A 14,667-nucleotide genomic window follows, 5' to 3' on the forward strand; every position below is an offset into this window, starting at 1 on the left:
CTTTGCCATACTCAACTAGTGCTCTATCTAAACTTTCCAAACACCTATTTCCGATGCCAACCATCAGAGCATAAAATCAAGGATTTCCCTATGGTAGCTCCAACGGTTAAACCCCCCGTGAGTCCCTGACCTTCTGCGAGCTTCTGAGGTTTCTAAACCAGAGGAGAAATGGACTACAGTAACCTGCAAGGGGAAGAATACCCTGTCTAGCAGTATGCAAAGCAAATCCCAAGAGCCTTTTGCTGTCCAACCACAACAAGCTAGTTCAAACCCTTCTTCAAAGAGAAAGAGATTGTTCCTCCCGTAGCCTACGAGGCTCTTGTTTGACCAAAATTTGTGTGAACATCTCAACTGACATCAATTCTTTCTTCTCAGCCACCTAGTTTACGCTGCTCCTCAAGTTGCAAGATGGCAAACTTGTTTCAGAGAAGTGGTAGAATCGAATGCCAAGTTTTCAAACGGCTTTAGAATTCTCACAAAAACGTTACTCCTCTTCAGAGGATGGAGATGATATGCAGGATTCTCAATCATGAATTTCCTCTCATGGAATATCTGAGATCTAACTGACCTCATCAAGAAGTATTCTGTGTGAGACACTTGTCAGAATTATCTTGGTATTAGTATGTTATGTCTTCAAAAAGTTAAAATTGTTGCCTTCATGCTTTCTACAGCATGTCGTGTTATTTGGCCAATTGGCCTGGTTTTTGCCTCTAATAACAAGGTTGATTGTGGAGGAGTTGTCACTTTGATTACGCCATGGAGCCAATCTTGTGTGGTTGATCATGGATCCAATCCAACTCAACGTCTTGTCTGGATCATAATCAGTAATCATTATTTTGGAATCATTAATGTTTATGCTCCCAATGAAGCTATAGAGAGATCTACTCTTTGGCAGTGGAGACCCTAATTCATACCATTGTCAGTCTCAAACCATTTGGCATACATGGAGTAATTTCCAAGTGGGAAATGACAAAGTTTCTAAACAACTTGATCGTGCCATGATCACAATAAATTCTTTTTCTTCATTTGCTTCCTGTCATGATCTACTAGTTATGCCTCTTCTCAAGGTCACCTTGTCAGATCGCCTTCCCATCAAGTTCAACAATAATTGGCAAGTGGACCCAGAGCGCTCTTCCAAATCCCAATTCTTTTAATACATCGTTGTTGACTCACCAGCCCACATTGACCCACACTCAAAAGGTTTGGAACCTCAAGAATTGTCCTACTCAGTAGTCCAGGTGGATTGCTTGGTGGAATCATGCTATCCAATGCACATCCCACTTCCTTTGCATTTGTGGTCAGCAATTGGCCATTTTCCATCGACGATCATACAAGGCTACTACCACAGATCTTTGTTGTCCCACGAAGGCGCTTGCTATGGCTCCCTTCTCTCCCACCTTGCAAGTTCATGTGGCTCAGCTCCGTTAGTAGAAGCAAATTGCAAACAGTTATGTTGTAAAAGGCACTCAGATTAAGGATAAAATGCATTGGCATAAAGTGGGTAACCATGCCTCTAAAGAATTGTTTTTGGCCCTTCATGCATGTCACTCCACCCTAGGCATCAAAAAAATCAAGGAATGCTAGGCGGTGCTCTTTGAGCTTCCGGATATTCTCCAGCTTTTGTTCACCATTACGAGAAGGTCTTCACTACTCAAGACCCTTCCCCTGAGCGAGAGCGTGCTCTTCACAATTGCCTTTGCGTTGTCCCTTGTAGGCTCTGTGAAGGTCAAGAGTCCTTTTTCGTGCAATTTCTCTCCCTTGAGAACCTAATGGAAGTCGTCAGCTCTATGGCTGATAATAAAGTGTTGAGGTGTGATGGATTTCCCTATGAATTTTATAGAACTCTTTAGCCTTGCGTAAGCTCCGATCTTCATAAGGTTTATCTTGAGGCCTTTCATACTCGGTCCTTAGGCAAGTTGATAAACAACGGAAACATCAAGTTCATACCTAACCCAGGAGACCCTGAAGACATGCAACTGGTGGCCGATCATGATTCTAAATGTTTCCTATAAGATTATTGCCAAGGCTTTGGCTCTAAAGATCCACCACATGCTTCCTCAAATTGTTCGTCCTGAACAAATTGGTTTTATAAGACCAAATTCATCTTGGATAACATCATTGTTGTCTAGGAAGGAATGGAATGGGCCTGATGCTCTAAACATCTAGTCATTTTTTTGAAGATTGATTTCGCCAAAGTCTACGACCGCATTGAGTAGCCTTTTATTCTTTCTGTGCTTGGTGCTTTGGGGTTTGGCTCCAAATTTATTCGATTGATCAATATGTTGTTTGCAAATGCCTATGCTTGCATCACCATTAATGGCTGCCAGTCTCAAGCTTTTGGCTTTCATCGTTCCATCCAGCAAGATGCCCCCTTGCTCCATCGTTGTATGTGCTTGATGTTGAAGAGTTTGGTTATTTGTTGGCAAACTCTATCTCCTCCAAGAGGATTGGAGGAATTGCCCTGCCTAAGTGATCTAATGAACTTGTTAATGGCCACTTTGTGGATGGCTTGTTTCTTACTCTTCTTGAAGAGGAGCAAAATATCAAAGAAGCTCTTAAGTGCCTTGACACCTTTTTCCTATCTTTTGGATCCACAATTCAGTGGCATAAGATGCAATATTATCGTCAATTTGTTCTTCCTAGGCCGCCTTGGCACCTCAGCTTTGGCTGGAAGTGGATTGGACATTGGGAGATATTCAGGTTTTTGGGCATTCCCTTCGCCTTTCAGGCTTCTCCGATCAACCTTTGGAATGCAATCTTCACCAAAATAGAGCAAAAACTCTCTTCTTGGATCACCAAGACACTTTCGTTGGCTGGAAAATTCCAAGTATGCTCCAAAATTCTTGCGGCCACCCATGTTTACTACTCTTGTTGGGCTCCCTCTGAGGCTTCTTATTTGAAGCTTCAGAAACTTCTCTATGATTTTCTTTAGGCCTCTTTTAAAGACCACAAACGTTTTTACCATGTGGCTTGGTAATTTTGTTATCTCCCACGGGAGTCTGGAGATCTTGGGCTCCTCTCTATCTAACGACAAGGGCTGGCTCTTCGTGTTAAATGAATTGTGTGAGCCATTTTTGGCAATGAGGTTTGGAAAATTCTTCTTAGGCATTTTATCTTCTCTAGTTTTTCCGGCCAATCGATCTACTTGAAAGGGGATTGGTTTTCAAACCCTTCTACTTATGAAATAAGATTTGCATATCAAGGGCACCTTTGTTGCCAAAAGCATTTGGCGAGCTTGGGAAGCCATTAAGCCTTGGCTTTTTTGGGCTGGTTTTAGTTTTAGGGAAGGGCTCTACTTCAACCAGCACAAACTTTGGTAGTCTCTGCTTATTCAATTCCAAAGGCTCCCTTTGGCTAGGTTACCTTGGGTTTGTGCCTTGTGGTTTCACAAGAAAGGCATTTGTACCTCTCAAGATTTATTCTCTAGAGCTACTATGAACCTCCATTCTTGCAAGGATCTGAGTATTCAGTACATCAAGTTACAGAATAATTATCTATTAATTATATTATGCAATAATACCAATGTTTGGAAATTGGAATTCAATGCTATGATGGTTATTTATAATGTCCTACAAAAACAAGTTAAAAACTATCTCAGATCAGTCAAATGCAAGTTATTTGACAAAATGTCCATGCGGAATCTATAAACAACACAGTGATTTTATAAATTTATAGTGAATTCATGATTTACAATTTTAGGTGCAGCAGCTCAATGTGCTTGCATTCAAGAATACTTCTTGTTTGAACTTATGCAAAGTGTTTCACGAAATGTTTACAAGCCAAAAATCAGAAATATTGCGAGTCTATGAGCAAATTTCCAGGTAGGGTCATTATAGCGGTATCAAAGTATGTATGTGAAGTTATGACATTTGCAAAAATTTAGAAATATTTGAGTACCGGATTTTACAACGGAGCCATCCAGAACATTTGGGAATAGCTGGGAGCGGCCAGGGAATGTCCTTACCACCCCAGGTTCTCTATGGGTACGCCTATGAGACACTCCCTGGCCACTCTCGTTCCTGCTCCCTGTTGTAATGTTTTCACACATCGCCCCATTGCAAATGGGGACCCCCTACTTTTTAGGTCCTCTTGGTCTTTTGGTTTTGGTTCTTTGGGCCTTTTTGCAGCAAGTGTTTTGGATGAAATTTGATCAAGTCTACGAGTTGTTTGAGCAAATTTGGCGAAGTCTGGAACTCATTTGGTCCATTTTAGGATTTCGCCCTTCAGACTTAGGTTTGAGGTCTTTTCCTTAGGGTTTTGAAAAAAATGAACATTGCATTGGAATTAGAACCCTTCAAGGAAGCTACCAGTGAAATTTGAGTGAATTCTGAGCAACTCTCTATTTTTAAAAAGTTCCTATTTTTTAGGGAATTTCACTACCTCCCAGGTTGTCTTTATATTGCCAAAAATCAAATACTTACTATTTTTAGCAGTTTCTATTTTTAGTAAGTTTCTATTTTTAGTAAATGTTGTCATGTCCCGATGTGCCCTAATTTTGACATTTTGAAATACTTTCTATTTTTTGTAAGTCTATTTTTGCCAAGTTCTTCACTAGTAGGAATCCCGACATTGAAGACTGAGCATTCTTGAATACTTGTCTAAATCCGGAAAGTTTGAAAAAACAGGCTTTTGAGCAAGAAATGGCTAAGTCTGGATTCATTCCAGAAGTGGAAAGCATTGAAAATCTTCTAAGGCAGAGAAAATCCACTTCAATTCCAAGTAACACATCTTGATCCAGAAATGAGCAAAAACTTGACCAAGTCTGATGGGCAATCAATGATAAATCCTTGCCAAGGCAGAATGGCTTTCAAGGATGTGGGTGCCAAATTGAGGGTTCCTCCACACCACTTTTTCCTTCACCTTGCCAAATTCACACTCATGTAGAAAGTTGGGCACCAAAATGGGGGTGTGGAGGAATTTTCCTTCACCCCCAAAAATCCTCATCACACCAAATTGGCGCCCAAGGTCAGGGAAGAGCACCAAAATGAGGGTGTGGAGGAATTTTCCTCCACCCCCAAAATTCCTCCCTTGCATAGAAATTCCGCCCTGATAGGAAGTTGGGCGCCAAAATAGAGGTGTCAAGGAAAAGTCAAGGAAGTCAACATTCCTCTACTGCATGGAATTTGCGCCCAGGCATCAGGATAGAGCGTTAGACAGGGGGGGTACAGGAATTCTTTCCAAGACATGAAATTCCTCCATGGGGGTGAATTAGCGCCCAAGTGTGCATCAGCGTGCTAAACAAACATAAGGAATTTTCCTTCCAAAGATGAATTCTTCCATAGCATCAAAATTCCACACCCAGGGATGGATTGAAGATAGAAATTATAAGGCAAGGAAGGAGTCGAGGATGAAAATGAAAAAGAAAATCCCCTCGGGAAATTTTTCAAAAAGTCCGCTTTCAGGCATGAAAATTCGCCCAAATTTTGAGACGACGATGAACTTGGCCAAGGGAGAGAATTTTCCCTCTCCTGGATTCCAGAACTCGAATTTTGAAAAATTCCTAAAAAGTAGGAAAAGTGAAAAATTGACGAAGTGTTGGAAATTCCTTCCTTCAGGACAAAATTCTAAGAAAATTAAAAAATTGACTAAGTATTGGAAATTCCTTCTTCAGGACAAAATTCCAAGAAAGTAAAAAATTGACTAAGTGTTGGAATTTCCTTCCTTCAAGACAAAATTCTTGGAAAATGTGAAATTTGGCCAAAGATTGAAGAAATTCCTTCCTCGGGGAAGAAATATGCCCAAGGAGAAGAATTTCAAGGCACAAGGAAAATTGGCTAAGTAAGAAGATTTTCTCTCTCCAGAGCTCAAAACAAGACAAAATTCCTTAGGCATGGAAAATGGTCAGTGGTCTGGAAAATCTTCCTTCAAGACGAAGCGTGCACAAAAATTTTCCTTAAGGACAAAATTCTCTCTTCAAGAATTTTCTCTCTCCAAGAATTCCAGATGTGCAAGATTCTTACAGTAGCGAATAAATTTGTTAAAATTCTTCCAAGGCAAAAAAATCTTCCAAAATGACTTTTGTGGGCTCGGAATGGAAAGGTTCTTGTAAAGGAGATGTTGTCGACATGCAAAGAGAATATTCCGTATTAATGAAGCACAACCAGGAAAATTATAAATGACGGTGGGGTCCATTTGCATGGCAAGAATCTATTGAGTACATGAAGGCATAATGGCGCATTCATTGCTGGAATATTTGACCAAGGTGGCGGCTAATTCATTGCATGGCAGCCGTCGTACTTAATGCAATGGTGGAGCATCTTTTGCATGTAACCAATTTTGGAGGTGATGGTGCATTTATTACACATAGGGCGAATTTGAAAGAAGTGGTGCATTTGATGTTTTATACGCACCATTTTTGGCAGGAATGTAATCAATTGTTAATGGGCATTTAATATTTTTATTCCCAGCTTGTTGCGTCATGTGTGTGGAATCTTTTGGGTCAAACCCTAATTAGGGTTTGCATGTAATCAAGGCTTGAGGCCTATATAAGGGGGTGACCCCTTCATTTGTAAGGGAGGGAGATTTGTAGGAAATTGTTGCGATAAGTTTTTGAGATAATAACAATGATGCATTGTTCTCTAATGGTGTTCGCTTGAGTTATTTTTTCAAAACTTGCATGGTTTCACCTTCCTCACTTAGAGTAGAAGTAGAGTAGTGCTTTGATTTCAATGGAGAATGAAATGGTGTTTGATGAATTTCCACGGTTCATACTTTTTGCATCTTGTTGATTATAAGTCGCAGTGTAAAGTTAGCATAAGCCACTGAATTTGTGCTAAGTTCGATTGTGGATAGTCATTTGGATTGCGCCGTTTTGGGTATTCAAATGCACTTTCTCAATGTGAAATCCTTCAACATCTTTGGAAGATTGCACCAGTTCTCGTGGAGTTGTAGTTAATCTTGGCGAAGCAGAACTTGGTTTATTTGGAATTCGTCCATTACAACACTATCTATTGATATCACTGCCCTTAGGAGTAGATTTAGATCCTTCTAACCCTTTCCCCTTTAATTTCAATCCATTCCAGTTTAGTTAATTTGAAGCAGAAGCATCACAAAATTGCTATATCCGATGATGAAGTTCCAGCCACAACAAAGAAGTGAAAGAATGATCCAACGTAAGTCCCCTTGTATTACTAGCATATCACATCAAGCCAACTGAGTCACATCCATTGCACAACCAGAACCTTGGAGTCAATTGTTTGAACTTATTGCAATCTTAGCATACGATTGAACTTTGATCAAGAGAGAGTAAAGTGACCGTTGGGCAACTTTATTCTGTGTTAGACACTATCACAAAACGCATGTCAACACTCCCAAGCTCGGCCTGGTTGAGTATGAGTTCGGGACCCAATTTAGGAGGATCCGACAACATAGTGTAAGACTGAATAATAACTTTAGACATAGAATGCTAGAATAAATGCATTCTAACTATATTTTTATTAATGCTTCCATCTTTAACCAATGTGTTATCTTTATTTATATTTCATGAAAACTTTTGTAATGCTACAATTGTCTTCAAAGTATACTTTAGGTTCAAAATTCATATAAGAACTTTGCATCTTAAATTAAATTTGCTCCTTTTACAATTTCCATGTTTTTTCTTACAGAACTGTGGAGATCTTATTAACATTGTCGACCTATGATTCTCTTATTTTCTTCTGCTTTGACAAAACCTTCATCCTTTTGTTTATTTGAAGATTGCTTCTAACTAAGAATTTGTAACGGACAATGGAACAAACAATATAATCTCTAAATACATTCACATATTTGTGATCTGTTTGGAGGAAACAACTTACAGAAATAAATGCACAATTGGGTGTAACCACAAATGCAATGATCTCCATAGAGAAAATAGAAGAGAACATGCCACACGCTAAAGGAAATAATATCAAACTCTGCAAATTATTAAAGAAATGTAGAAGTTTCCATTAACACTATAGAGAAAGATAATTTTGTGCAAAGATAAGTGCATCGTGGCAAAATGTACTGACTGGGCTCGTGAAGCAATTCAGTAATTTGATTTTTTCTTGAATTGCAGTAATATGTCACATTTTTCACTTCAACCGTGTTTATCAGAACATCAAACTCTGCAAATTATTAAAGAAATGTAGAAGATAATTTTGTGGAAAGATAAGTAATTGTTATCATGATATCAAATTCTGCAAATTATTAAAGAAATGTATAAGTTTCCATTAACACTAGAGAGAAAGATAATTTTGTGTAAAGATAAGTGCATCGTGGCAAAATGTACTGACCGGCCTCATTAAGCAATTCAGTAATTTGATTTTTTCTTGAATTGCAGTAATATGGCACATTTTCACTTCTACCATGTAGCCATCTTCTTGGCAAAATACAGCTCATTTCTTGCATCTAGTAGCCCGAATAGAGACAGATAAAATGGCAAAAATATTCAGCAATAGAGATACAGGACATTACTTGTATGTTGCTTGTGCAAAAACTTGCTGTTTAGAGCTCACAAATCCACAAAGTTTAGCTTTCCACTTCCATGAATAGATAGATGGTGAACATCTTATCAGAGTGTGTTTAACTGAGCCATATTCAAAAGACTTAGAACCATAATAGCCTGCAAACAGGATACAGAATAAGGTATTCTTAAGTGAGATATTCAGAAAACAATCAATTCATTTGTTATGAGCACTAATAAAGACAAAAACATGCAAAAGGAAGATGTGCAATGCTGCATAATTGCTTTGTTCACTTATTTTGGCATGAAATACACGTAAAATTATTTCAATGCCAAGAAGTGCCTGAAAAAAACTGAGACTCAAATACCACATTGACCTTGTAAACTATTAAATAGCCATTTTCAGAATTAAAAATGCATGCATTTGTTTCAATAAAATTTAACATGAACAGCTCATTTTAAGATGCAATTGATTTGGCTTGCGGAACTGGTCAAATACTTCAGACTCGAGAGGGTTTCATCATTCATGCAAGGAAAGTATGATTACTTAGTGTGATTTGGAAACATCTTATCAAAAACTTACCATAGGTTTTTTCTATAAGATGTTTTATAATAGTTAGGAGCGTGGAAGCCTGAAAACGTATATTTGCTGCCCAAAATCCTTAGAAAACACGGATTATCACCTAACTGGAACGCATGGCAAGGAATGCAGATGAAAAATCCCTGACAGTGGAGAGTTAGTAGTTCATAAAGGCACCACATCAATTACACATGGTGGAGGAACTTGTTGATGTGTTTTTTGTGACACCTCAAACACAGAATAAAATACTTAGTATTCTATCCTCTATTGAACAAGGAAACCTTAAATGCTAAGCAATGTGATCAAGTAAGGCAACCCCAAGGTTTACAATGCAAACAATCAACTTTAATGATGGATAGACTCAGTGTATCAATGTGATATCGTTGGTTAACACAAAGAGACTTACACAATCATAGGTGAACTTTGGAAACTGAATAAACAATTGTCCACCTATGTGAATCTTGGAAAGCGGTAGGGAGAAGATGAAAATCCTTGCATTCTAATATAGGTGAACTTTGGAAACTGAATAAACCAGGAACCATACCTCTTCACCTACTCTTTAGCCTCTTGTGATAACTTCTTATGAGTGCCTCATTGTAAAGTTCGGACAATGTACATGGAAAAGGCATCATTTACCCTCCTGAAATGTGCAGTTGAGGATAGCATTCATAGACTTTGAATTGTCTTTCTCCGTTCCCAACTTGTCCCCTACATGTCAATCCTCTACATCTATAAGTTCTCGCGAACATGTAGACCATGTATGAACTCATGTAGAATGATCATGAATGTTCCAGGTTCCTCAGCTGTTTGTCTAAGTTATCACTAATTATCTTGGCTCAATTCATCATCTTCACCCCAGTTACTATCTCCTCAATAAATTAGAAAATCCATGGCTCAAAGTTAGAAGCTTGAGGTCATCCCATGACTCAGTTCAACAAGGTAACAAGATCTCCATAATTTGGTATGATGTCTCCTTGGTTTCAACATCCATGTATTGTTGATGACCTCCGCACAAGAATTGGGTATGCTATTGTACATCCCCAACGTTTCTTCCTTCATTTTGTAAACTATGGAATTGTATCTTGGAATATTTAAAGCCTCCGCAAAGGACTCATCCATAAGATATGCCAACACTCTACCATCAAGAGCTATCACTTGTCTCTCCTTGGGATCACAATGTCTTGCACATTCCACCAATAACTCGGTACACTGGATTGCAGGGAGGAAACTGGCAACTTGAACAATTCCATTCCTCACCATCCTCTTGGCTATCTTGGACAGATTGTATCCATGCAATCGTTCTTTGAACTCCTCCATGTCAACATGTCCAAGGTTGGTGTCTCCAATTTTCTTCCACTTTGAGACAATCCTTGGTTCCAGAAGGACTCCTTTGTAATCATACTTCATTTGTGTTTGCCTTGAAACTCCTCTGGCTCTAGCACCTAACATTTACCTCCTGAAAATAAACACCTTAAGTTACACAAATGAAAGGCTGCCAAAAATGATTTCAAAGTATTTCAAGTAAAATGCAAGAAGTAGTTGTGATAAAATCATGAAAACTTTACCAAATTTTTGTACTTAAACACAAGTCGGAGGATTTTCTTATGATGACGGTTAATTAAACTGAAAAAATCATCCACCTCCTTATCTAAAATCTGGAAATGTATGGAGATATGATGAAAATTCTGATTTGGATAAGTGTCTTGATCTTGAACAAACCTCAATTCGCTTTTACTATTCTTGAATGCACACCTATCCTCTTCAAAGCTCAAATGTCTGGTATAAAGTTCACTCCAGGTCTGCTTGTGAAATCTGCTCCTTTAATTCGCACCTCTCTACCTTAGAATCGCTGGGAATGCATTTGAATTGATGTTGAAATGAGAGGTTTGATCAGCTCTTTATAGTGCACCATCAAGTTTGAATTTGCAATCCTCTAACTAGGCTGACCTGCTCTTTAATTGTTTGCATTTTAATTAATTAAACCACCTCAGGTCAGCGATGCTTGATTATTTTACATGTTGCTAAGGACAAGGAGAAGGGTGCATTTTCACGATGTATAACTTACCTATGTGCATTTTCATGTGGTATAGGGACAAGGAGAAGGGCACAAATGAGATGGGGTTAGGGACTAATGAATGGTGCGGATGAGATGGAGCTAGGGACAAATGCTAGGTGGGTTTGAGGCATACTCAAGGACTTACCTAGGCAGGTTTGAAGGTGGTATATGGACAATGCTGGGCGGGATTCCTACCCATGCAAGGACAAGCTTGAGTGCAAATTTGGTGTGTGCATGGACTAATAACAAGGAAGGGCAGATTGGCAAGGTGATCAAGGACTAGGCAAAGCGGTTTTGAGCAATCCCCAAGGACAAGGTTAATGCATACTCAAATTGACTAAGGACAATGTGGCGTACTTTAACGTTAGGCAAGGACAATTTGTTTAGGACCAAGGGTGCATTTCTCATGTAGTTAAGGACTTTTAATACAAGTGAGATGGACAAGTGTTAGGATAGGCGCATTTTCAACTTGATCATGGACAAGAAAGGGTGCACAAGGGCTTAACAAGGCTCAAATCAAGACAATGCAAGGACAAATTTCATCATTCACCAAGACTCATGGGCGCAAATTCTATGTTGTCAGGGACAAAGAGGTGAGTGCATCTAACATGTGATCAAGGACAAGGATGAATGCCTGTAAAGTTACTAAGGGAAATCCATACATTGTCTAAGAATTCAACAAGGATTCTAACATTTGATCTTTGCATTCCACAATTCATACTTGGATTTTTGAATTCCAATTTTGAATTTCCACATTTTAGACAAGGATTTTCATAAAAAGTTCTTTATTTCATATCCTATCAAGGTCGGAAAATCCAACCTTGACAAAAAATTTCCTTGTCAAAACATTTCATCATTTCTCAACACTTAACAATTCCGAAATCTCAATCTTCTTGACAACTGTAATGTCCCCACTTTGAAATAGAATTTATTGGCAAATAATAATAATAAAATTTTAATTCACAAGAATAGAAATAAAATTAAAATTAAGATATAAAAGAATATAATTAAGTATAATTAAAATTTAATTAAGTTAATGAATGATCAAAAGACGTGGAATGAAAAGTTGTGACTCCCTCAAACATGAGATATTAACGCAAGAAGAGTACCTCATTTGAGAGGGGAAAATTTGGGAATTGGAAGTGCAGATCTGATTGTGAAGGGTTGTGTCCCTTTCAAAGGGCAGAAATAATGAAGAGTTGCACTGTTTCAAAGGGTGCTAATGGTGAAAGGGTGTGTCTCTTGCCAAAGGGCGTACATGATGAAGAAGTGTGACCTGTGTCCCTCACATTAAGTGATATAAAGGAAAGGAATCAAAAGCCTCCAGTGATATCACCATCAATCAGATCAGATCAGAACTGTTATTAAGTTACGGGCAGTAACATCTGTTGTTATGTATTCACACATCGCCCCATTGTAAATGGGGACGCCCATTTTTTTTCGCTTTCTAGGATAGTTGTCTTAGCTTAGTTGTTGGTTGTTGTCGAGTCTTTGCTATTAACCTTTTGCATGTAGTTGCTCAAAAGTTGGTTAAATCTCTCTCTTTGAGATGAAGTGAGGTTCAACACTTCCTTTGCCCTCCTAAGCCTTCGACCTGTTTCTCCCAGCACTGCCAGTGGGTGCCCAAACCCGATCACACTCATTACCATCCCCATTTCACCTTTCCATTTCCTTCCATTTCCACATACCTCTACTTTCACCAACATTCTCTAGACCTCCCTTCATTTCCCTACCCACTACCTCCTCCCTTCCTTTCACCCATCCATTATCTTACTCCCCTATCTTTCCATTTTTCCTATCATATCCTAAAACGTCATTCGCTATCCACATATATCCCATCCTAACCTCCTTACCCTTCTACCTTACCCTCACCTTCACCTACCTTCACCTATACCCTCACCTACCTAACCCTCTTCCCATCCTAGCATTCTCATTCACTACCCTTCACGTACATTTTCACTTACCCCTACCTCACACCCATTAACCTACCCATTCACTACCCACACTACCTACCCATACCCATACCCCTATCCTACCCTAACGCATCTTCCTTCCCGTAGCCTAAACCCCATCCTGTTATAGCCTACACCCTTTTACCCTTCCATTACCCCTTTTACCTCCCACTCCACTTTACTCCCGAACATCTCCTAACTCCTCCCACATCCTAAACCTCCTTACCTCACGTATCTCCTACCTTCATCATCCATACTCCTTATATCTCCCTTTCCCCAAACATCCTCTCCTTCCCTTCCTCACGTGGCATTTCCCCTACCACTCTTCCCTTCCACAACACTTCACATTTCTTTATCCATCCTTGCCACATCATCTTTTGGACCCCACTTTAAACTCAAAATAGAGAATTAAATAAGTTTTGAAAGACTCTTTGCTGGGACCCACTAACTTTTGGCTTGGGAATATAGAACATCACCCCATCTTCTTTGCCACAATATCCCCTTCATTATCACACCTTTCCCTTTCCTCTTCACATCCGTGGCATATTTGGGCTCCACTAAAACTTTAGGATGAAGAATATAAAGCAACTCACTTCAAATTTGATTCAAAACTTCTAGGTTCGTACCTGTTCAAACAGATTCACCTTGAAGGAAGATATTAATCACTATTTGGCTCCAAAGGAGAGAAGATTTTCAAGCATAAATGAGGTGAATTATAAAGGATAAGCTGTGTAAGAGGAGATTCAAATAGGCTGGTTCCTCATCACTGAGAATTTTATTAGATCTTTGGGGAAGTGATCAGACCTCATTCACCCTCGGTTTAAATGCAATTTCCTGTGGATTAATTTCTGAGTTTAGACCACAATCAGACCTAAGTATTATTTTATACTCAGAAATATGATTAATGTGCATGATGTTTGATTTAAGTTGTGTGTCTTTGCAGGTATGGTTGTAAACAAATGAAGAATGGAGCACCAGGAATATAAGATGATGATAAACCAAGAATGGGGACTCCCCAACATAAGGGAAAAGATCTGTGCATTACCACATGAAGGATGTATTCACATAGAATTAATCCTGCAAACACAGATGGACAGAGGTGAAAAATCCTAAAATCAGACCAAAGGTTGTGAAAATCAGGTCTGATTCAATTGTGCAAGTAAGAGCAGAAAGCACCACTTGACAATGTGAGAGAATTAGCACTCAGAAAATTGTGTTTTGTACAAATCAGACCCTCAAGACCTGAACTGTTTGATGAATGAAGGCAAGTAAATTTGATTGATCAATCATCTGCTACAAATGAAGCTCCAATGACCGATTCCGGAGTAAGGATTTTTGTTCATGCAAAGATGATAAATGCTTTCACCAAACAGCTTTAGTACAAAGGAACCTAATTTGGCCAATCAAGTGTGCAAGTTGCAGAGGTCTCCCAAATTGGCCGATTCACTAATGGATTGTAAAGCTGCTTAAATTAGCCGATCATGTTTTGGTTTGCAATGCTATCCAATATAACCGACTAAGGAATAGAGGAAGAGAGCAAATTTGGAGCAAACTTCATGTGCTAAGGAAGGGGAGCGAACTTCGTGTCTTGAGCATGAGGAGCGAACTTCATCTCCAAGCCCACAGGAGCGAACTTCACCTTCAAGCATACAGGAGC

At 39.0% G+C, this 14,667-nt stretch overlaps 1 protein-coding gene across 1 annotated transcript in view; it reads right to left on the minus strand.

The window, feature by feature from the left end:
- LOC131035060 (octanoyltransferase LIP2p, chloroplastic) overlaps nucleotides 1-14,667 on the minus strand; it is a 75,016-nt gene that overhangs the window by 5,211 nt on the left and 55,138 nt on the right. The window contains exon 2 of the mRNA XM_057966683.2: nucleotides 8,434-8,581. Within this exon, the coding sequence (XP_057822666.2) occupies nucleotides 8,434-8,581 (148 nt within the window). The remainder of the gene's footprint in view (nucleotides 1-8,433; nucleotides 8,582-14,667) is intronic.

The sequence above is a fragment of the Cryptomeria japonica genome, chromosome 3 (genome assembly GCF_030272615.1).
Source record: "Cryptomeria japonica chromosome 3, Sugi_1.0, whole genome shotgun sequence".
NCBI lineage: Eukaryota > Viridiplantae > Streptophyta > Pinopsida > Cupressales > Cupressaceae > Cryptomeria > Cryptomeria japonica.